Below are 24,925 nucleotides of genomic sequence, written 5' to 3'. Positions count from 1 at the left end.
AGTGAGAGGCCCACGTACCGCAAAAAAAAAAAAAAAAAAAAAAAAGAGTGAGAGAGAAATCAAGACATTCCCAGATAAACAAAAGCTAAAGGAATTCATTACCACTAGATCTACCCTGTAAGAAATGCTCAAGAGAGCCCTGCAGGCTGAAATAAAATCACTAGACAGTAACTTGAAGCTGTATGAAGAGATATTGTAAAAATGTCACAAAAGGTAAATACATGGGGAGAGTGACACTAGCATCATGGCAGCCCAAAATGTCCCTTATTTTGTCCTCACTTCAACAACAAAAATTCAGCATCCATCCATGAACAAAAGTGCCTCTGTGGGAGGTGTGGGATCCAGCACCATACACCAAGGGACCCAAGAGGAGTCTTGCCCACCTATGCATCAGCTAATAGGCAGACAGACCTCAGTACTGGCAGCAAAACCTGCAGTAGCCTGTGAATTGGCTCCAGCCACTCTTGGGTGTAGTCCAGGAGCAGCTGGAGAACACTGGCTTGGGAGGTCACACACAGATGAGAGAGCCTTTGTGGAAGTCCAGGTTTCCAGAGGAGAAGCTCTGGCACTCCATTGGAGCAAAAAAACAGAAGTTTGGACACACTGGAGTGGCAGTTAGTAAGGATTGGAGGGCTTGGGATGAGGCAGTCACGTGAGATAAGGCCCAGAGGTCAGTAGTAACATTAACACTAATAAAACTACTAATACTAATGCTGATGATAAACAGATGACTCTTTCTAAATGTTCTCTATGTGTTATACATTAAACTGAGCACTTTTTATATGCCTAATTTAATTTAACCTACAAATATCTCTGCTGTTCGTGGTAGGGGTGATTATCATTGGAGAAATTGAGGCCCAGAGAGGGGAAGCTTGCCTGGATTCCCCCAGTTCACAAGTAGCCAGGCCTGGCTTTGCACTCAAGTCTGCTGACTCTAAGAGGCATGCCAAGAAAGCCAGGGGCCCATTCAAGGAAGAGCAAGCATGAGGGTACTAGGGGGTATAGTGGGAGGCAAGATAGATGGGGATGTTTATAACTTTGGACAATAGATGTGGAAACCTGATCTTCATTCTGAGGTAGTTTAGAGGCAAGTAGAGGCTTGGGTTCAGGATAAGCCCTTTAGGTTCAGGAGAAGGAAGACAAGGTCAGGCTGGAGGCTGCCTCAGTAGCCGAGACCAGAGGTGATGGGGTCTGGACTTGTGTGGGGTGGAAAGCAGAAGACAGATCGGGGAATTGGAACCTGCAAGATGTGATGTTTGAAGTGGTTCTGGGAATTCCCACTTATAGGAGGGGTGAGGCTGAGGTGCTGAGCAGGGAGTGAGGAAGGAGCTCCTAGCCTTTCTGGATGAGGAGGCCAGCTTTGGTAACACAGATGTAAGTCCAGACCCCGGCTCTGCCACATACCAGCTGTGTGACCTCAGGTAGGTTACCGATCCTCTCTGAACCCATCAGCTGGCTGCACACCCACTTCTTCCTCCAGCCCAGGGCAAGGACTGGATGAAACAAGTGCTTCATAATTTAACTGCCAGCACCTTGGTTTCCTGATTCCCTTCTCTGTAGTCTCACATCTTCCAAAATCTCTGACCCTACCTTCCAGGGACTGACACTGACCCTGCATGACTGCTGTGGGGCTTACTTTAAGACCTTCCTTCTGGTAACTCTGGGAGATACAGTCCAGGACACCTTTGTATTTGTTTACATAAACCCCATCAGCTTGCAGTCGACTCTTCACGACATCCATAGGAGTTGCTGTCCCCCAAGAAATTGCTCCTGTTAAGAGAGAGACAAATAGGTATCAGGGGCTGGCTGGTTGGGGTCTGGAGGGGACCCAGCTCCCTGCAGATTTCCACCATTCAGAGGCTTAATATGCTGCTGGGGGACGTGGAAAGAGCTCAAGGTCAGGACCTATGAAGGGGGTTCTTGATCCTCCTTTGCCACTTGCTGTGGGACTTTGCAGAAGTCTCCTGCCACCTCTGGGCCTTGGGTTTGTCTTCTGTAAAATGGGTCTGCAGTACCTATTTTCACGGGGTTGCTATGAGGACAAATAACCTGATGCATGTGAAGCATTTAGCACAGTGCCAGGTCCATAGCTAGTGCTTCCTAAGCAGAAGGCTTTATTAGCAGCTTTTATTGGAGGAACAGGAACAGGCCCCATAGTACTTTCCGGGCACAGGGGAGGGAGACCAGGGTGAGGCCTGAGGCTGAAGGCTGGCAGCTCCCCAGAGGCAGGATTTACTCTGAACATGAAGAAGATGCTAAACAAACACTTTCAGATAGCCTGCTTGCCAAGGAAGGGTCAGCTTAGGGATTGCAGAGAAGAGCAGGGGCAGGTCTTTAAAAAGCTCTTATCTTTTCCAGTGATGTGGAATAGAAGCCTTAGGACCATGTGCCACTGGGTCATCTTCATTGGATAAGTTCAGGTGTCCTGGTTTGAGTACTTTGTGACTTTAACGGACTCTAAGAAAACAACGCCAGCTTATTGTATAAACAGAGAAATTGGCACATTCTTTGATGGGGAGAGAAAAACAAACCGATGCCAAAGTCCAAGGCAGCTGGTTTGCAAGGTTTTGTAACTGCTGCCCAGCGGCTCCCAAAAGAGGCCTTAGCCTGTCCCTAGCCCCCTGCCCATCTCAGCCTCCTGCCCTTGGTCCTCTGGGAGCCCTCTGGACCTCTCCTCCCACCTGCTTTCTTCCAGGATAAATGGGGCCGCTTTCCCTGGAGTCAGCCCAGGTGCTGCCCTGGCACACTCCCCTGTTCTCAGCCCACGCGCGAGGGTATTACAAAACCAGGTTTGACGGCCAGGCCACACGCATCTGCTCTCACCAGAAATGAGAGCAGCTGGGGCCTGTTTGCCTTCTCAGTCAAGAAGTACTTATTGAGCACTTACTGGGAGCTGGCACAGCCCAGGCCTCAGGCACAAGGCGGGGAACGGGAACACTGGGGTCTGGTGGCTAAGATGTGGGCTCTGTTATGTGTTTCCTAAGTTTCAAGCACAGCTGATTAGATGATGATGAGGAGGAGGAATGACAATTTTCTTCTCTCCAGTGGGATCTTTCCCATCAGCATCAAACATACCATGTTATCTGCCTTTTTTTAAAAAAATTTTTATTGCAGTTTGCTTGCTTTACAATGTTGTGTTAGCCTCCACTGCAGAACAAAATGAATCAGCCATACACATACAGACATCCCCTCCCTTTTGGACTTCCCTCCCATTTAGGTTACCACCATGCATTAGATAGAGTTCCCTGTGCTATACAGTATGTTCCCAACTGTTATCCGCCTTCTTGAGAAGCAATCCTCTCTTGACTTACATACCCCTCTCTGACTATAGCTGTGTTTCTCTCTTTCCCAATACAGCACATTCAAATCTCTCAGAAGTGCTGTTTGTACTTGGGTTCTCCAATTTCTTTCATCCCATTCTCTCTTGATCCCACTTCAGTCAGGTTTTCACACCCTTCTCTTCATCAAAATGGGTCTTGTCAAAGTCCCTGGTGACCTATGCATTGCTAAATGCAAGCAGTGGGAATAGCAAGTGCAAAGGCCCTGTGGTGGTGAGAGAGCCAGGCACGGTCAAGTTGCAGGAAAGAGACCAGTGTGGCTGGAGCAGAGCAAAGTAAGGGGACGGTAGCAAAAAAATGAGTGTGGAAGGGTAATACGCAGCTGGAATGCTGATGGTCTTGAAACGATTGCAAGGTCATCGACTTTTACCCAAAGGTGAAATGGGGATGCAGTGTGGGTTCTGAGTAAGGAGGTTAAGTAACCAGTCCATGGTCACAAAATGACTAAGTGTGGATTTGAACTTGGATCTTTCTGACTGCAGAATCCCTACTATACTGTCTACATTAGCTGTGTGACCTTGAGTTGGTCACGCTGAACCTGTTTTCTCACCTGAAACATGGGGAGACTGATTCCTACCTTTTGGGGCTAATGAAAATCTCACATTAGAAAGGTTTGCAGGGTGCCAGTATTCAAAAAAGGTGAGCCATGATAAGAGATTTTCTTTTCAAAGCTCAGTGATACCTGACACAGAGTAAGTGCTCAAAATATACCTTCCAGCTGAAAGCTGCAAGAGCCCAAACAGGGACTCAGAGAGAAGCGGATGGGAGAAAGAGGGGGGACCATTCCCCATTCCTAGCCCTTCGTCTGCCTGGCCAGGTCTGGCCATAGCATGTACTTAACAAAGAATTGTTGAATGAGTGGCTGGATGAACCCTGCCCTTCCCCAGGGCTGAGAAGGGCACGGTAGGCTCCCCAGCTGTCTTGCTGCCGTGGTCAGCACGGGGGCAGGGATCGGCCATGCCGCCCTTACCTGCCATGCCGCCCGCCAGCCACACAGCACAGGGGCTGGGGCCTGTGTGGGCCTCGGGTGTAATCCAGTCACTCAGGAACACATAAGGGATGAAGTAGAGGCAGTAGCCCGGGACGTCCCGCAGCAGCATGGCACTGGCGCCCCGGTACAGCCCTGCCAGGCCTTCAGTCCGCACGATGGTTATGATGCAATGCACAGGCCCCTGGTAGGCTGGCTGCTCCCCAAGAGCTGCCACCCTGGGCTTCAAACCGAGGTTGGCTGCAAAGACAGGGCAAAAAGATGGCAAGTGACCTGGGGGCAAGAGAATGACCGTTGTCTGGCATTGGAGTCAGCCCAGCCCACTGACAGTTCCCACTCACGTCACCAATTGATTTTTACCAAAACTTCTGACCATCTTGGCAGCTCAAATGGGGATTCTGAAGTCCCAACAGGGAACTCCTGCCAGCATGTGCAGCCAGACTGGACAAAATCCCAGCCAGGTGATAAAGCACCTGTTGCCTTAGAATGCAGAGCAAGATCAGACACTGTGGTCTTTGAGAATCCACTGAGAGGTCACTGAACACCCCTTTCTCTCCCAAATCCACTATGATACCACCAGGGTCATCCTGGGAAATTTTGACATTAGCCCACACAGATGTTAATTGTCCCAACATATAAACTTTGCCTGGGCCATGCTCATGTCGAAGTAACAGTGATCTGTCCCAGGAGTCAAGGTTTTCATGAATCAACTGTGGGTATGATGTAGCTTTCAGAAGTTACTGATTAAAAGAGAATGTCCTGATAACATTCTGCTTGTTTGGGGGACAGATGTTGAAAAAAAAACGTGTCCAACTTCCAACTGACTTTGTCAACAAAAAACCTGTACTTTTTTCCTTTTCTTTTCAGGATAAGCGATAAGGAAATTCTCTCACATTCTCCTAGGGCTGTAACATAAGCCATCTAGCTTTTATTGCTTGAAAATGATCCATTTACAATGATTACAGGAATAGAATTGTCATGGTGACCTGGAATACTGACACGAGTCTGAACTGGTGGCCAAGGCCTTCTGGACACAAGTTGATACTGTGAAGCCCTTGGAACTCCTTCCAGCTCCCTCAACCCCAATATTTTTAAAGAAACTTTTTATTTGGAAATAACGTCAAATTTGCAAAAAAAAAAAAGTACAAAAAAGGAAAACTGTACACAGAACACCTTTACCCAGATTCACCTACTGTTAACATTTTACCTTATTGGTTTTATGGTTTGTGTGCTCTCTCCCTCCCTCCCCATCTTCTCCCACCCCACCCCCCAACTTTTCACTCAAACACGTGTGTGCAGTTAAACTGAACAGATGCCTTTGTCCCAGTGACTAAACTTTGCCTGGGCCATGTTCATCTCCAGGTAACAGTGACATGACTTGGAGTCAAGTGTTTTCACGAATCAGCTGTGGGTACAATGTGGCTTTCAGGAGTTACTGATAGAAGGAGAGAATCTGATAAAATTAGAAAAACTCTTGGCCAAATGAGAACCGGCCTTGACATCAAGACCCAAACCAGAACCAAATCTGTACTTTCATTTTTTTCTCCCAAAATAAGCAATAAGGAAATTCTTTTGCACACACATGCATACATAATTTTATTCTCTGACCCATTTCAGGGTGAGTTACATACAAAATGGTCCTTTACCCCTAAATACTTCAGTCTGTGTTTCCTAAGACTCGGGATACCATTCTACATACTGTGGGACAACAGCCGGGTTCATAACCTACATGGACAATACTTGTATCTAATGTACTGCCTATGCTCATACATTCCTGTGATCTCATGCTGACTTTTAGAGTGTTCCTCCCCAACCCCCAGGACAGGATCCAGTCTATCAGGTATTATATTTAGTTGTCATGTCTCTTTAGCTTCCTTTCATTTGGAGCATTTCCACAGCCTTTCCTTGTTTTTTTTTATGACACTGCCATTTTTCAAGACTACACCGCCCCCTTTCTTGTTAACAGAACTTTCCTTATCTGAGGCTTGTTTGATGCGTCCTTGTTATTACATTGAGATGATGCATTCTTGGCCGGACTTCTTCCCTGTTCTTAAGTCCCACCTTTTTTCCCACGAAGACCAATCACTCTTAAGAACCCCTGTCTTCTCCTCTGGCCTCCTCTGCCTGTTTTTATTAGTTTGTTTTCTAACTGAGGTATAATTTACATTCCATAAAAGGTGTAGCTTGTAAGTGCACAGTTGGTGAGTTTTGACCATGGCATGCACCAGACACCACATCCTACTGAGAAAATGACGTCTTAGACTTGAAATAAACTGTTTTGGTCACTCAGGCAGAGCAAAGAAGCCTACCTAGCCTCTCCTGCTTTTCAAGGCAAAAGGATTCTGTGACAACAATGACGTGTCACTCAATGAGAAGCAAATCTCTTTCGGGTGACAGTTGTTATCGGCCCACCTACTTTAGCGATAGTGGTATGGACAATTCATAGGGGACCACAAGGCAGAAGACCGCTGGGATTCTGATCAGTTGCTCAGACCACAAGATGCTCTGTGGCTCAGCTGGTGAAGGAGTTGCCCAGGAGCCTTGGCAGCTAGACTTAGAAAAGCGCCGAATCAGAACTTCCGGTAACTCTAGCAGTGGACCAAATTTAGTTTGTGTAAAACAAATTTTGGTGACCCTTAAGAACTGACTTGGGAGGTTGCTGGCAAGCAGCTCTTGGAAATATGCACAACTGATACATGTGGATTTGTCTTTGTGCAAGGAACCCAAGGAAGGAAGTAGGCACCCTGCTCACACTGAACCACTGCCCCTCAGCCTGTTGTTCTGGAACCTTCAGGGCTTTGGCTTGGGGTGCACACATGCAAGTGAAGGGTTCACATTAGGTATATTTCCTTCTAGAATGAAATGTATTTAGTTTCTCTAATGAGAATTTTTTGTTCTAAAATGAGGATAAGATGATGAATCAAATTTTGATTATTTCTTATCATGAGCACTTTGCCATTAAGGCCATTTTTTGCTGTACTCTCTAAATCAAGAGTCTTTTACTATGATAGGCAGAGTTACACTCAGGATGCCTGTGGTTTTCTTTGTTTTCCCAAATTCACTTAGGGTCAACTCAAGTACCCTACACCAAGACGAGCAGGATGTTCAAAGTTGATAAAATTGCCCCCCACCCTCCTCCTAACCTTCACCTAGGAGCTTAGGAAGGCCTACACAGTTCTAAAAAGACCCCTTCTCCAGGCTCCCCTGCCTTGTCCAGCTCAGTCCCCGCCATCACTCCTTGGACCACACACTGTGGCCGTCTGGCTCCACTGCTCAGCAGCAGTGTCTGGTGCCTTGCTTGCTGGCTCCTGCCTGGGCCAGGAGGTCCCTCCGTAGGCAGATGCCTCTGCAGGGAGCTCTGCAGCGAGTTCGGGTGTCCAGGTTTGGCCAGTTCTAACAGGTACACATGCAGACACTCCTTGGGGGGTCCTCCTACCTCAGAGAGGCTGCACTGGCCCAGATACAGGCTGAGGTCCCCACAGATCTGCCACTAGTGTCCCTCTTCTCAGAACCCAGGGTCCTGCCACTGCATCCTGCTGTACCCTTCCCAGACACAAACACGAACAAGTTTCACTTCTTTCCTTTTTCAGGCAATGCTATTCAATTTCTTCAGTGGGTCATGACCTCGGAAACAGGAAAGTCAGCTGAAACACAGTGACTGGTCACTGATCCACTGAGGTAAGGAGGGCCCAGGCCTCAGGAGCCTCTCTGGAAGGGAGAGCGCCACCAGTCCTCCTCTGTGTGCCTATGTCAGGGTGGGGTGGAAATACATCATTTCTCAACGGGTCACTTTCTCCAGAAAATCCTTAACAAGTCCGCCACCCACTGATGAGGCCCTGCTGGTCCCCAGTTAGCGATGTGCAGGCTCACCAAGTGTTCTATGCTCGAATGCCTCTGGGCCAGCAGGCTCTCAAATGGAAGGGGGCAGCGTGGGCTTATTTCAAGGGACCCACCAATCCACAAGCACTATAGATTGACAGAATTCCTAAAATATCTCACATACATGTCTGGCCATTTTTCTCTTATGTGTAGGTGCTATTGTGGGAAGACAATAACAATTACTTAAATACACTGATGATCCATGGTAGCTTCTTGTCATATGTGTTTTCTTAATCTGTGCACACAAAGTAAACAGCTGTTCTATGGGTTGGACTCCATTTTATATATTTAAAAGGTACTTGTAGAAAAAGCTGGGACCCCTAGTCCGTGCCAAGGCTGTACCCCCTATCATGGTCTGTCCTGTCTGCCGCTGTTTTCTGAGCATGTTGTTTTGCCTTAACCAGTTCAGTGAGTTTCCCGATGATAGGAATCACACACTGTGGCCTGTCCCAGGCACTGTGGCCTGTCCCAGGCACTGTGGGCCTTATGTGTCTCAAGATCCATTCAGTGAACACTTGAGCATCTGATCGGCAGCCCTAGCACTGAGGCCTCCCAAAGCTTCACCTCCTGTGTTTGGCATCCCTCTGAGCCCAGCCCTGTCATAAACTGCCACACTTGCCGAAGATGCTATGGAAGCATCCAGTAATGTGGATGGACATCCTCCAACAAACAGGTTGGGTATAACCTCTGTGGTTTGGGTTTGAACAAGCTGAGGGACCCCTCAGTTCACTTCCCCAGGGTATGACCAACTGGGAAGCTCTGGCCCAGTTCCTGTTTCTAAAGAGTCCAGCAGTTTTCTCCTGATCTAAAGAGTCCATGATAGGCAGATGGTTTAGTAGAAAGAGCCCTGGATTAGGAGCAGCTGGGATTTGCTCTGCTGCTCAGTTTCTATTTACTGTACAACCTGGTACAAAGGACTCAGCCACACTGGGCTGCAGTTTCCTCATCATACACAAAAGGGGAAGAATCAGTGGCCTGTCCACATCATTTGGCTTTTGTGAAGATTAATTGAGAATGTTGGCAAATGTACTTTACTAAAATGTGTGTTGTGCAAATGTACTTTACTTGAGGCAAATAGTTATCGTTCCTGTCTTTATTACCTTGCCCTGATGTGACTTCAGATTCCGGAAGTGCTGGACCTGCTAATCTCAGGCAGCCGTGCCCTGCTGTCACCTGCCATGACCTGCCAAGCCTACTGTGGAAAGATTGTAGATACCGACCCAGCTCTGAGAACTACCAACACTAGTGTCAAGTCTAGAAATCAGGACAATATTTGCCCTTGTCAATTGATTGAAAGAACAAATGGATGTGTCCCCACCGTATGTAACTTAAACAATGGTGTGTTATGTTGTGTACACCTTCATTAATCTTGGCAAGCTATGTGGGACCACAGTTTGAACAATATTCACTGTCCAGAACTCAAGGGCGCCTCTTGAACTGCATGGCTATATGCCTGGCCTCTTCACAAACCTCCTCCCTCCACTTTTGGGCTGCCATTGCTCCAGCCCTCACTTCCTACTGGCACACAGCCTACTTGAGAAGAAGGCCCCGACTGTATGGTCCTGGCTAGTCTCCAGGTTTTTGTGCCCCTTATCACATTCCAAGGGTTCCTGCCTTCCCAGAGGCTTCCTTCTTTAGGAACTGAATGGAGCAATGTGTATCTCTTTATGGAGCTTAGCATCAATAATTCCTGCCCTGAACTGGGAAATTCTTAGAAAGTCCACTGTATCGAAAGGCTAACCTGCCTGGAGATAAGTATGCTTCTTGGCAGCCACTTATCTTTATGGGAGCAATAAAACTGGGTTGCCAAAGAGACAAACTGATGTAGTCAGGGCCTCTGAGGCACAGTTGTTGACCTTCTCAGCCAGACATTTCAGAAGATCCAGGGAGCAATGGTTTCGCCCCATTTTGTCATCATGCAGATTCTTGAGCTCAAACGGGCTTTGTGTTCAGGTGTGTGGCTGATGATCTTACTTGCCCAGATCACCCCTCAGCTGGCACTCCCACTGTTACCATCCAGTCCAGCTTGTCTCCTCTCGGCATATCCAGATATTAGGACCTTCTCCTGCTCGAATCCTGGCCACACCCTGTCCCTTTCATTCCATCAGATTATCTTAAGTATGGTAGAGCCAGGCTTCCTCAACTTCCTTCCTCTTGCCTCAAAATTATCTCGCAATTCTCTCTTTTCTTCTCCCCTCCCAACTTGGAAAAGAAAGTCTTTTTCCTTCTTTACCCATTGGTCTCCGTCCCCTTCAGCAACTCTCCCTTCTTCCCTCTCCTTCCCCACGTTGGTGACACGAGTCTCTCAGGACTGTGTTCCCAGGGTGTGGAGCTGCATGGCCCGGGGTGGAACAGCCCAGGGAGCATGGACAAGTCACTTAAGCCCAGCCTCAGTTTCCCCACCTGTCAAATGGAGAATGACAGTGCGGATTTCATAGAGTTGCTGTGGTGACTGAATCACGGGGTTTGTGTTAGCACAGAGCACATGGCTGGGGCGCAATACTTGTTAACTGAAGCTATTAGCATCAGTATCGCTCCCTCCCAAACTCCTTTACAGCGTTTTCTCATTGACGTCTACCCTGGTCTTATTGCAGCTCACCTTGGCATTTGCATCTAACGCCATGACCTCAGCTGTCACTTCTATGTCTGTCACACCCCTGTCTAGACCTCCAGCCCTGACATTCCATTTGCAGTCCCTCCCTCGACAGGAAGCAAGGTCAAGTCCCCACGTTCTCACTCGAGCCTACCCCCCCAGCCAGGGTCCAATCCAGCAGCAGCAACAACGAGCGTGTGTGCTCACCCACTCCACGCCAAGCTCTCTCTTGCATGCTTCATCTGCTGGTTAATTCCCTGCGTGGGAGGTACCACCTCCCTCATCACCACCCAACTTTGAAATCCTGGGTCATTTTCGACACTTTCCTCTCTCCTGCTTGGCCTGTTGGTTCTACATCATCAATGCCTTTTCCATCTGCTGCTCCCCGCTACTCCCAAAGCCCACGGCCCTGGGTCCGGCGTTCCCAGCCTCTCGCCTGGTCTGTGGAGCAGCCTCCAAATCAGCCTCCTCACCTCTACTATTCCCACCCCCTTCCATCCCTTCTGAAGGCCAGGTTCACTTCCTACCACACAGCTTTGCTCAGGTCATGCTGCTGTCCAAGACGCTCCACTGCCTGCAGAATAGAAAGGAAACCCATACTCGGCTAAAAATCCAAGCTCTTCCCAACTGACCCTGCATCTTCCACCCCTCCCCCCTCATCCTGCCACATGCTTGCCTTTCCTGCCACTGATTCTTTTTCTTTTTTAAGATTTTTTTTTAATGTGGACCATTTTTTTTTAGCATCTTTATCGCAGTATAATTGCTTTACAATGGTGTGTTAGTTTCTGCTTTATAACAAAGTGAATCATCTATACATATACATATATCCCCATATCTTCTCAGCAGGTGGCCTAACTCCAGAAACTGAATTCTTACTACACTGTATCATCCCTCTCAAAATGTGTGTGTGTGTGTGTGTGTGTGCACGTGTGTTTATTTGATGGACTATTGTACATCTATTTTAAATATTATCCATCTATTTTAATTTTATAATTCTATTTTAGTAACATGGAAGATGCTTCTGTTTTACATTGAATTAAGAACAGGATGTGAAACTGTCTATATAACATACGTACAACCTCTTAAAACATTTAATCCATGCATATAGAACAGGAAAAGGAAACATATTAATGTGTTAACGGTGACTGTATTTGGGTGGATGGGCGCTTTCTCCCTCCACATTCAGACATTATTAGCTCCCCGACCAGGGATCGAACCTGCACCCCCTGCACTGGAAGGTGAAGTCTTAACCACTGGACCACCAGGGAAGTCCCCTGCCACTGACTCTTTCCTTACATCGTTTCTCAGTCTGAAACACCTCTCCCTCCCTACATCCCCACCTCCAAATCCTAGCCAGTATTCAAACACCCAATCAATAGCCACTTCCTCTCTGGAGCGTTCCCGGTCTGCAGAGCCAGATTCTGAGGTTCCAGAGCCTTCCTGGGGGCCCTTCTCATTCTGGTGCACACCTGATTCCCCACCAGACTGAGTGCTCCATGAAGGTAGGGGCTGTGCGTGTCTGATACCTGATTTACCTACTCTGCTTGGCTCAGAGCAGGGCCTCGGGAAATGCTAGTGAATGAATGAATCAGAGTGAATTCAATCAAGTGTAACCCTCAGCCCTTTGCCTACAACTGGGCCTGGTGAAATTACTATGATGGTCAGCACAGAGTTGATGCTGGGTCCTCCTCCGATTCCCCAAACTCTGGCCTCCTGTGGTGTTGAGGGCTTTGTGATCTGCACGTTAATTAGGCTCTTAATGAAAACACAGACCTAAAAGCTCCCAGATGGGGGAGGAGTGAGTGTCATTGGCCACTGGGCTCCAGGATGTGACTTGGCCCAGGCAGCAGAGGGACCTCACCCCTGAATTCCAGCTCGGGCCCAGCAGGGCGCCTAGTGAGGCTCATGCCTGGGTGAAGGGTAATGATAACTTGAAAACGGCACCTTCACAGGCACCTTACTGTCAAGGCCAGATCCGAATTCATTCAGGCCAAGTGACAGAGGCCCCAGGAGAAAACCTCCGTGAAGTTGGAAGAGTTTTCGTGAGGATAACTGCCGTCTAGCATGTACGCCAAACGGACACTCCCTTTAAACTTTAGCAACTGCCTATGTAATTTGGTAAAACCCCTCTGTATAACAAATTTCACAATACGTACCAAGAATCTTAAAAATGACTGTACTCTTTGACCCAGTCACGAATCAAAGAGCCCACACATTTAGGGAAATGACTGTAAATGAAGGCAACTCTTTATGGACAAATTTGCTGATCACATCACTATTTTTAGAAGAGGAAAAACTGTAAACAACCTAAATGTTCACTAGTAGGAAGACTTCTAAATAATAAGTTTAATTGCATAGCTAACATTTATTTCGTGTTTTCAATGTACCAGACATTGTGCTAAGATCTTCCTGTGTTACATGTTATCCCATCCCATCCCAGTTATGAAGGAGCTACTCCTGTTACGCCTTTTATGCAGATGAGTAAACTGAGGCTTGGCAACAACAGGTGGAGGTAAGATTAGAAGCAGGTGGCCTAACTCCAGAAACTGAATTCTTACTACACTGTATCATCCCTCTCAAAATGTGTGTGTGTGTGTGTGTGTGTGCACGTGTGTTTATTTGATGGACTATTGTACATCTATTTTAAATATTATCCATCTATTTTAATTTTATAATTCTATTTTAGTAACATGGAAGATGCTTCTGTTTTACATTGAATTAAGAACAGGATGTGAAACTGTCTATATAACATACGTACAACCTCTTAAAACATTTAATCCATGCATATAGAACAGGAAAAGGAAACATATTAATGTGTTAACGGTGACTGTATTTGGGTGGATGGGCGCTTTCTCCCTCCACATTCAGACAGTCAGGATGAACTCAATGGCTTTATATTTGCACGCCTCCAACCAGATGAGCTGAGTTCTCACCTCGCCATGGCCTCCGTTCTACTTGACACATGCCCCAAAGCAGGGAAGCCAGAGGCCTCTGGCATCTGCCTTCAGTACGTGGCGTAGTCTCTCATAGCCCGTTGTCACCACCCGGGAAATGAACTGGCAGTTCTGGGGTAAAGCCACAAGCCATGAGCAATCCCACAAGCCCTGCACAGGGTAGCCTGCAATTACCCATCTCAGCCCAGTTATCAGGGAGAGCGGGCCTGACTCAGAGCAGAGACCACAAGCTCGCAGCCAACCACAGCCCCACACTGTCCAGCCCACACAATGCTTTGGGCTGCGTGGTGTTACGTTGGTTTGTGTTTGGTTTTGTTTTTACTTGAATTATCTGACAATTTCCAGTTGGAAGACCCTGGGAAAATCTAGCTTTCTGCCTTCTCTTAAAAAGCAGAAGATCCAGGCCACGTGGCAACAGTCAGCCGGAGCAGGGTTGCAGCCACCCCTCCCACAGGATCTGGGCAGCTTGCAACTGTGCACACCACTCCCGACTGCCTTCCCAGCACCAAGGCTGACACACGTGCTTGAACTGCTGTGTTTCTAACAGTAGAGTGATATGGAAAGTGAAGCATGTTCTGTGTTTCAATAAAAAGAGGAAAAATGAAACACAGGTTAGGAGGGCTGTAGGTGTCCAAAAAATGGAAAAGGGTACATTTTCCAGGTACCTGTGCTTACTTATGTTACCTCCCTGGTCTCAGTGAGTCTTTGAGTTTTCTATCTCTGGCCTAGAGGGTTCCCGAGGAACAAGTGAAAGATAACCACATCCTTCCTCATCTTCTGGAGAGATTCCTGGCAGAAAGTACTGCCTGGTGACCCACTGCCTGCCTCCCATGCTTTATCCCCAATAGTTGATCCTGACCAGCACCTGTAGTCACCAAAGCCCTTTCCCCATGTATCTGGGGGGACAGGGGAAGGTAAGGAAGAGTGGGCCACGCAGGGCGGAGCTGCCCAAAGCCACAGAACTCAGACCCATCCCTCGGAGCCAACAAGCTACGCCCACTACTTGAACAATGTCATTTTGGAGACATGCTCCAAGTCCCCTTCCCTCCCTCAAAGTTTGCAGCTGGTTTTGTACATGATGATTTTGTGCAAAGGCCCAGATATTACCAAAGTTGTTGTAGCCTCAGCTTCTACAAAACCCTGGGGCAGAAGCAGAAACAACATCAGTGGGCTCTGAGTCAGTTGCCTGGGTCTGTACCCCAGCTCCACCTTCCACTAGGGCAGTGACCTCAGGCGGGTGATGGAATCTCTCTGTGCCTCAGTCTCCCCTTTGTAAACGTCTAGGAATTGGGTTGTTGTGAAGATTAAACACACACTCAGTTCTTCGCACAGTGCCTGGCACATGGTGAGGGCTAAGTAAATACTGGCTCCTCGGCCCCCATGGCTGTGACTATTCTGGGTTAGCCCAGATCAGAGGCTCTAGGGGCACAGCTGAGGCAGACCCTCCAGTCTTGGTTTCTACCTTCCCTCCACCCACTCAGGTCAACCGTTTTTTGTGTCCACGCTGCCAGCTAAGCCCCTGGGATCAGGCGCTAATGACTTCGAGCTTTGCAGGGCTGAGAAAAATCTGTGTGCAGGACCTCCCTTGGTCTCTTATTAAGAGCCTTCCCTGAGCTCCCCAAAGGTCAGCTTCCTGGCACACTGGGGAAGACAGAACAAACACATTTTCATTTTCTGTTGCTTCCTCAGGCGGTTTACTTAAGAACCGGTTTCCTTCTGACACCATGCGGATGAACTTACAGCCTGAGGCCATGGTCCCGTCTCTACAGGAGTAGGGTCAAGGAACCTCCTCCCGCCCTGAGATGCTGGAGAAGGACAGGGAGGGCACACCATCCCCACGTTCTCCCTGCTCAGAGGGCTTATCCGGGAAACAAGGCTCCAGAAGGGTCCTGATTTCCTGGACGGGCAGTTCTAGAGAGTCCCAGCCCAGGTGGGCTGTGCCTCAGGCTCCCATGGCCCAGGAGAGCAGGCATGGGTGGCCCTCGGTGCTGCCCTAACCAGGTGTACAGTCCTGACCTCCACGCTCTCCTTCCACCCCGCCCACCACCTGCCCCGGAGCCCTTCCTGACCCCCAGCCTGGCTGAGAGCCCAACCCGCTCCCCGCCACCCACCCTATTTGGAGTGTGGCCCAATTCCTGTCTGCCCGTCGGCTGGACAGAGCCCTATAAGAGGGATGGAGTCTTTCGTTCATCTCTGTGTCCCCAGCACCTAGCCCTGTGCCTGGCACACAGCAGGTACATAACTATTGTGTGCTGGGTAGATGAACAGGGCTAACAGTCACGCTGACCTCCCGCTGCCGGGTGGATATTAAATGAGATGATGCACATACAGCACTTAACACAGTGTCAGGACACAATGAACACTTAGCAACTTTGGCAGCTGCTAATGGAGGCTGCTCAGCTCCCTAAAAGTGAGGCTCCTGCATGCCCAGCGTCGGGGGCTTTCTTGGGTCTGGCTGTTCTGCTCCTATCCTTCCTCCAGTCTCCGGAGGCTTCTAGTCTGGCCTCAGGACCCCTGTAGCTCAGGCCTTAGCCTGCCAAGTCAGCCACCATTCTAGAACCCTCTGCAGGGAAAGTGTAGGTGGGTGAGGACAGAACAGAGAATGGAAGCAAACACTGTGAAGAAAGTTTACCAATTAACTTGCCTCCAAATGTCCCGGCCTTTAGTGAGAAACACCTTCCTTGGTATCTAGGCTGGCTGAGGGCCCCCTCACACGTACACAAGCATATGCCTACTCCTCTCTCCTCCCCCTCCATGGACAAGGTGCCCTGGTTGTGAAGGAGGTGGGGCTGCCCCCAGGAGCCTCATCACCGAGACTCTTGCAACATCTGGACCCCAAAGAGTTTTAAGGATTATGGAGAGATTTCCTCTGCACCCTAGACTAACACAGCTTTTTGGAAGTAGACAGGATAGCGCAAAAAAAACCAGCCTGGGGGCCAGGACTCCTGGGTTCTAGGCCTGTCCACGGTGCCCTTCATTTCTCTACATCTTTGCTTTTGCCTCTGGGATAGGACCAGATCAGCGAGCTTCAAACTCTTTTCAGAGGTGTGACCCTTTGGTCAAACTGAGCTGTATCAAGACACGATTCAGTATGTCAGGTAGATGGAGGTGAGGATCTGCCTGCCCTGTATCTCCCTGGGCGGCCCCCATGGGAGTATGCTCTCTGACCCTCTGGTGAGCCAACCGGTTTGTTGCCCTGCATCTCCCCGCATGCTGACAGTGACCATAAGCATCCAACAGGTGTGACTCATGTTCTTGGGGTAGCAGGGACCCCTGTGAGGACCATCAGCACTGTGCTCTGAGTGTGTGCAGACCTGCCCTAGACACCTCCCCGGCTGAGCAGGGAGTGCAGGCTGAATCGAGGAACCTGGCTTGGGGGCAGGAGAGGCACTGGCCTGGGATGCTCCTGAGTGAGCTTTTGGGGCTTCAGCCCTGGGGCAGAGCCGACCCCCCGCCTCTGTGGGCAGAGGGTTCACATGGAGGCCATTCAGAAGGCTGCCAAGGAGAGGGGTCTTACCCATGAGATCTGTCAGGTATCTATCTGAGGTGACAGGAAGGACCTGGGATGCAATCCTTCCATTATACAGAAAAGAGACTGAGGCCCAGGAAGGAATAATATCTTCCCTGAGGAGACAGAGTAAAATGAGAGCCAAGGACCAAACCCCAAGGTATTGAAATTTGTCTAAGACCCCCAGCTCATCCTTCCTCTGGAGCCGGCACTTTCTACTCTGCACAGCAAGTGCCTTCCCATTCTTTCCATCCTCCTTTATCAAAACTGCTCCAGGAGAAGAGTCAGAAACCTCTTTCCCAGCAGGGAGGAGATGACAGCTCCAGCTCACGGCACAGGAGTAGCTACGTAGCACATAAGAAATGAAGCTCTAATGGAACATCAAGGGTGAGGGAGGGGCGGCCCGCTTCATGGCCCTGCAGCCAGTCCAGCTTGAGGCCTCCCTGGCTGCACTCCCTGGTGTGTGGGGGGGCAGGTGTGGGTCTGAGACCTGGGCAGTCACACAGGGCCCCTCACTTGACAATGCTCTGCTGTTGCCCTTTTAAAATTCTTACTAATTTGTGATCAAGAGATTGCATTTTCATTTCACCCTGGGGGGCTGCAAGTTATGTAGCTGGTCCTGACTGCCCAGTCATTAATTGTGTGTCCTTGAATAAGCATCTTAGCCTCTGGGAACTTCAGTTGTCTCATCTGTAAAATGGAAAAAATCACAGCACCTGCCTCAGAGAATTGTGCTGAAGACGAATTAAGAGAACCCAGGCGGGGCTCTTTGCAAGCGCCGGACGCGTAGAAAATCCTTAACCAGTGAGAGTTACCGCTATAGATAAAATGATTCAACATAGATGCCCAGCTCCATAAAAAGATTATTAACCAAATCCCAGACCTGGGAAACCAGGAAAGGGTCACAGGTCCCCAGACACCAGGCCACCTCCCCTGGCCACTTACCTTCCCGAAATGGCTGTGTTTGCATCTGCAGCCGGATCTTGATGAGGTCCACGGGCGCACCCAGCCCTACAGAGACCACGCCAGCCACCATGCTGGCCAGGAGCAGGTCAGACAGCACGCGGGGTGAGCCGGCCTTGGGCTCCTGGCACCGGTGGTGGCTGAGGAACCTCTGCGTGTTGCTGAAGACCCCAAACACCACTGAGTTGTAGACAGCGATGCTGGCGAGGGGGAAGGCCATGCCCTTGAAGAAGCCAAACACCTGTGGGGACACCCAGGGGGAGGAAGCATGAGGGCCTATGCTGCCCTTGGCAGAGACCTTGCCCTCCTGGAGCCTGCAGGCTGGCGGGGGAGACACCATAGGAGAAGCAAACCAGTACGTTGGTGGAAAGAATAAAAGAGGATGCTGATGTGAGAGGAGAGACAGGGGAGGGCGAGAGCATCCTTAACCCGAGGAGGAACCGGCTTCTGCACGAAGCTTTGGCTCCTGAGCCGTGATGTGCTGGGCCTGGAACCTGCATTTGTCACTGCAGTGGCAGTGTTCTTGGGCTGTGGCTGAGGGCAGCCCATGGAGCCCCACTGGGTAGTGGGCTTACCAAGCACCACACACTCTTTCCTCATGTGTCACTCCAACAAAAGCATTCTCTGGGCATGTGCCAGGCCCTGGAGGACAACAAGAAAGACACTCTCTCTGCCCTCACTGAGCTCACAGTCTGGGGGCAGGGGAGTGGGGACCCAGACAGACAAACTGACAGGCAATTAAAATATAATGTGCTAAGCCTGTAGTGATGGGGTAAGAAGGGTCCCACAGCATCCCAGGGGCACCTGGGTGCCCCGAGCATGGGAGTCTATTGGAAAAAAGCCAGAGGGGGAGTCCCGGGATGAACAGCACGAAGAGGCTTCTGTCCATACACACCGCGTTCTCAGCAAACACCACAGGTGCTCCACTGAAACTGGAAAATTCCACAGGTTCTTCGAGGAGTCAGTGCAGCACACATGGCACCAAAGATGAAAAAGCACCGGGAAGCCATTGTAAAAACTCCAGGCTGTACTCAAACCCACTAATCCTGACCTGAATGCATGCCCCCTATTTGCAAGGGGCAGGACACCTCCTCACACAGGCGTCCACACACGCATGTGCACACAAACACATATGCACGCACGCACCATGCTTCAGCCTCTTCCTCTACAAGGTCCCTCAGATAACTTGAGACATCACTTAGCTCTGAGCTGCTGTGTCTCAGAGGAACACCCACCGTCCCCACAGAAACCCCAGAGCGGAGATGCTGGCTGGCAGACACTGCGGAGAACATGTGCCAAAAAGGAGGCTCAACAGCTGCCATTCAGGGGACGCAGGAATCGGACAACATTACCCCAGAACAATGAGTGTTGGGTTTACAGTGCTCACGCTGATTTTAAAGCAGATGATCAAGAGAGTCAGAACAACACCAGGACACAAAACATATTTTGACTGAAGAGAAGAACCTCCAGGTGCAGGCAGGAGGCTCCCGAGCTCCAGGGCACTTCCTAGGATGGAGCCTGGTGGGGACAGCAGTCAACAACGGGGCCACATTTCCAGTGACTCGAGGAAAAGCCCAGGGCTGCCACAGGGCTTACACCTGACTATTTCTTTAAACCAACAGGTCATTTCATCCTAAATTTTAAAATTTATTTGAAATTCCCCAAGGAGGAGCCTTGGAAAGTCTTCCAAAAGCTCATACTCATTCTCAAGAAGGTCACCTGATGCTTCTTCTACAAAATGTTATTCAGAATTTCCCCTTTGCAGAGAAAACCCCTGGGTCCCATGGTCTGGAGTGACCTGTGGTACAAGCCCGTTCCGGGTGTCTGGGATCAGAAGAGCCTGCTCCCCACACCCTCCGCCCCGTGCTGGGATAAAGGGAGCCTGTGAACACATGGTTTACCGCCACACATTTGGTTTTGAAAACCTGGCAGGTCATCCTGTTTTTGTAGGAATTTTCCACATTGTGGTTCTAAATGCCTCCGAATTTCTCCAGAGGGGTGACACCAAACCAGTGTTTTTCCTCAATAACATCCCACTTGGGGGCAGGGTTAAGTTTAGGTAACACATAATATTTGAGGAGTGGTGTGAGATGAAGAGAGAAAATTGAGCCGAAGGTGATGAGCGAGCAGAATGAACAGGCCTCCTGCCGGGCGTGCTGGTGCGAGGGCTGTGACCTCGGTCCTCAGGAGGAGACCCCGTCCCGGGAGCACTTACACTCTCCCTCCTGTACACAGTGCGGATGCAGCTAAGGGTGCTCCCGTAGCCAGTGCCGGCCTGCAGGCGAGCCTGCGGAGAAAGGCAAGGGCGTGAGGGCCAGCCGGAGACAGGTTACATCCCCACCTCCCTCACGGCTCTGGGCTCCCAGCACTGAAGCCCAGAGAAGGGAAGCCCCTGCCCCCAGTGACCCCGGTAGGAAGGAGGCCTGGACTTCAGTCCCGGCCTGGCTGGCCTTGCATCCCCTACCTGCACCAAGTCCCGTTCTCACCTTGCTAAATGCAGCAGGAGTCCCCTTGGTCTGAGAGAGGAACAAAGGCCAGTTTGTTGTGCAAAAGCAATGCTTGTGTGGGGACATATGATGCTGCTGCATCTTGAGTACAAAAAGCTAACACGTGGCTCTGGTCCACCTGCTGTCCGTCACTCTGCCCTCCTAAATACTCCCAGGAGCAACCTGCTCTTCTCATCTCCAGAACCCATGCATCTCTCACCCTGATGATGGGCTGGGCCCCTCGCTGGCCTCCTGCTTCCCCCACCCCAACTCCTTTGCCTGTGTCTACACAACAGTCAGACTAATCTTTTCCAAACAACGAAGAATGTTTGTCACTGCTGTTTCAAGCTCTCCAGTGGCCTCCCACCAAACTCAGAATAAATTCCACCCTTAACCAGCACCCAGAAGCGTGGCTTTCACCACCTGCATGTCATTTCCTCTGCACCTGTTGGCACCTGTTGTGCCTGCCACAGGGCACATTCCTGGACCCTGGAGCAATCAGTTTTTTCTCACTTCGAGAATGTTCCACCTGCATTCCTCCCCTGGAAAGCTCTTTCTCCAGTTTCTGCTCATCTTTTGGGTCTGAGCTTAAATGCTGCAATGATGTGATCTGTTTGTCTGTTTACTTAGGGTTTATTTGGGCTCCCCCTCTGGGGCAGGGCCGCCTTGTATTTCCCTCTCGTCCCCGGAGCTGAGCGTGGCCGTGGCACTCGGCCTTTTGCACTGGCTAACCGAGGGCCCGGAGGGTGAAACTGTGGCATCCTCTAATGGAGGCTGGCACTGGTGACTGGGGGCATCCGTAGACAGGCAGAGGGTCTGAGAAAAGCCACAGAAGAGCCCAGAGCACACTTCACTCTGGGTCTAGACCAGAGCAAAAGTTTGTCAGCTCTTGAGGAAGCTGCCACCGAGGCCAGCAGCACAGTTCAAGCCTCTAAGACCTCCAATTGCAACAGGAGCTAGCACTTAGTGTGCACCAACTGCATACTTTGGAAAACACTGGAAATCTTATGGAACTAATCTCACAGAATCCCACAAATGCTCTGAGGCATGGATACTATCCCCACTTCACAGATGAAGAAAGCTGATTCCCTGTATATGTTTCCGATTGCTGCTGTAACAAATTGTGATAAATTCAGTGGCTTAAAACAATGCAAATTTATTCTCTTACAGTGCTCTAGCGGGGCTAGAGAGAGCTGAGCCCTGAGTAGAAAATCCTGGTCACACTGCATCAGACATAAACTTTAAATGCACCAGCTGTGCCGGGAACCAGCAGTGACTCCTGACCCCAGCTCTACTGCCACCAAGTAGCCAGTGCTGGCTCTCCCACCTGTGGTGAGGCAGCTGTGGGCAGGGAATGAGTCTTTGACCCAGGTCAGCAGCCTGGATCCTTCTAGCTTGGCTCTCCCAGGGGCGAGCGTGGGAACCAGAAACAAGTCACTCATCTGCCTCCCCACACTCCAATGTGTGTATTCTTCAGGACAGGAGGGGATCACTCACTGCTCTATCCTCACTGCCACTTGACAATCCTCATGACAGCCCCACCGGGGAGGTGCTCTTTGCCCATTTTACAGACGAGGAAACCGAGGCTTGGGGAGGTTAAGTGCTGTGCCCTAGGCACAGGAGAGTATGTGGGAGGTTGGAACTGGACTCAAGGTTATTCTGACTCTGAGGCTCTTGCCCAGACCTTTCTCAGTGAACAGGAACTCTAGAGAAAATGCCAGCCAGAATGAAGGAGGATGTTCTGGAGAGAAACAAGGGCCCCAGGCCACAGCCCCGGGCTGGACCCAGAGGCCAGCCATGTAAGCCAGCATCTTTAGGCTGGGACCCTCAGCAGAGAGGTTCTCAGGCTGAACAGAGACAAGATTTTATGTATCAGGAAAGGTTCTCTGCAGAGGCTCAGGGGGCAGAGTGGAGAAAAGAAGGAGAGTCCTGGTCTTTACAGGTGACATGTGGCCAGGCAAAGAGTGGCCAGGCTTGCCTGTGCCAGGGGCAGGGGATGAGGATGGAGGTTCCAACAAGCTCTACCATCCCCTAACCAAGCTGCAGGTGAGGGAAGGATGCTCTACCAGGGAGAGACACTGGTTGCCTGGGTCAAAAATGTGGCTCTTAGGCCTGCCAGGGCAAGGACTGGACTTGCTTTGTCCACCACTGCTGCCCTGCCAGCCCCACAGTGCCTGCACAGAGAAAGCATCCAAGATGCATTTGATGTATGAGCAAAAGGCTGGGCTTGTGTGAGGGATGTGAGGGGCCAGGAAGTACCTTTAACTATTTAGACACATAGGCTGACCTCGCCATCAAGAAGAGAGCAGGCCTGGGCTCTGGCTGAGGAGGGGCCCACGGCCATGCAGGGAGGAAGATGGGGAGAAAAAAGGGGACCACAGTGGCCACTGGACAAGGGCCTGGGAGGTTCCTCTTTGTGCACGATCCTGGCAGAGCGTTAGATACAAATGTGGAATCAGGGTGAGGAGGCACTATTTGTAGCCACGTTCTCAGGGTACAGCTGTGAGTGCTGCTCACCATGGGGACAGCTGGCAGGGGTAGGGGTGGACCCAAAGAATGTCCCTTTGTAACATCTCACTCCTCAACGCTTTGATTTGTTGTATGACCTGAGGTGACACCCTTCCCCTTTCTGGGCCAGTTTCCACATGTGTAGAACAAGAAGCGTGGATGATCCCAATGCCAGGTGGCTTTCCTGGCTCCATCAAGTTATAACGGCTTCCCATTCCCAACCTAAGTCTAGAGTCCTAACCTGAAGTTCAAGGCCTCCAAGGATTGAGTGCCGACCTACCGATCCTGGATTCTGATTTCAGAAACCTGATGCATCAGCAGAAGTGGCCGTGTTGGCCCTTACGAAGCATGGCCCCCCGGCGGTGTCCCCACCTCACTGTCTTTGCCCGTGCCGTTCTCTGTGCCTGGAGTATCTTTTCCAGTGGCCCAACCTTAGATTATGGGCCCAGATTCTGGTTCCTTCGCTCCATAGAGGCTTGCAGGAGAGCACTCAAAGTGCCCCACCCCTCCCCTGCAGCTCATGAGAGCCTGGAGGCAGAAACGGAGCTTCACAAAAACAAAATCACTGCCCAGCAAGGAGGGGGGGAGCATTCCAACCGGGCCTCCTAGCGCTCCGCCCCCGTGGACTGGCACAGAGAGCCTGCCCTGCGCTGGTGGCTTTCTGGGGGTCAGAAACAGCAGGCACATTCCCAGAGTCAGACTCACTCCAGGCCCCTTTCCAAAAGGTAATGGCAACATGGCTACTGTACCTTGACTGTGTCCAGAGGGTGGCCGACGATGACGCTCGCTGCACCTGTGGATCAAAGAGGACTTCCTGGTTACTCAGTCCCCGGACTCCTCGCTTGTACTGGCTGGCTCTTAGGACAGAACAGAGGACTCAGACACTTACATTCACTTATTCAGTCGATGCCCAGTCACCAGAGGGGACACCCCCCCACCCAGTGTGTCAGGCACAGGCTCACGCATGGAGGAAGGCAAAGAAAATGGAGTAAAACCTGGGCCCTGCCTCAAGAAACAAGTAGCCTAAAAAAAGGGAGGCAAAGGTGCTGGGATAACTGGGTACCCACATGCAAAAGAATAAATAGACCTCTACCTCATACTATATACAAAAGTTAAAAGAAACCAAAGACCTAAATGGAAGCACTGCAACTATAGAAATCATATGTTAAAATATAGGGGGAAATCTCCACGAAGGTAGATTTGCAACAGATTCTTATATATGACAACAAAAGGACAAGCAACAAAAGAAAAATTGGATAAATTGGATGTCATAAAAATTAAAAACATTTGCACATAAAAGAACACTCTCAAGAAAGTAAAGAAACCTACAGAAGGGGGGGAATATTTGCAAATCAAACATTTGATAAGGGTCAAATATCCAGAATACGTAAAGAACTCTAACAACTAAAAAGAAAAAAAAAATTTTTTAAGGGCAAAGGACTCGAATAGACATTTTTCCAAGGAAGATATACAAACGGCCAAGTACATGAAAAGATGCTCAACATCATTGGTCATTAGGGAAATGCAAGTCAAAAGCACGGTGAGATTCTGCTTCACACCCACTAGGATGGCTATAATAAAAAAAAAAAGAGGGCTTCCCTGGTGGCGCAGTGGTTGCGCGTCCGCCTGCCGATGCAGGGGAACCGGGTTCGCGCCCCGCTCTGGGAGGATCCCACATGCCGCGGAGCGGCTGGGCCCGTGAGCCATG

At 50.0% G+C, this 24,925-nt stretch overlaps 1 protein-coding gene across 4 annotated transcripts in view; it reads right to left on the bottom strand.

The window, feature by feature from the left end:
• The window catches only part of SLC25A48 (solute carrier family 25 member 48), a 41,168-nt gene that overhangs the window by 12,306 nt on the left and 3,937 nt on the right, over positions 1-24,925 (bottom strand). For 3 of the 4 annotated variants that reach the window (XM_007101394.2, XM_055086372.1, XM_055086373.1), the window contains exons 2-6: positions 23,967-24,010; positions 20,439-20,510; positions 18,206-18,464; positions 4,309-4,566; positions 1,637-1,770 (exon numbers count right to left, since the gene is read on the bottom strand). In XM_007101394.2, coding sequence (XP_007101456.1) covers positions 1,637-1,770; positions 4,309-4,566; positions 18,206-18,464; positions 20,439-20,510; positions 23,967-24,010 — 767 coding nt within the window. The remainder of the gene's footprint in view (positions 1-1,636; positions 1,771-4,308; positions 4,567-18,205; positions 18,465-20,438; positions 20,511-23,966; positions 24,011-24,925) is intronic. The other variant, XM_055086371.1, reaches the window with a different exon arrangement.

The sequence above is a fragment of the Physeter macrocephalus genome, chromosome 8, assembly GCF_002837175.3.
Source record: "Physeter macrocephalus isolate SW-GA chromosome 8, ASM283717v5, whole genome shotgun sequence".
NCBI classification, from domain to species: Eukaryota; Metazoa; Chordata; class Mammalia; order Artiodactyla; family Physeteridae; genus Physeter; species Physeter macrocephalus.
Note: the sequence above shows the minus strand (reverse complement) of the source record. Positions and strands in the feature narration are given on the sequence as shown.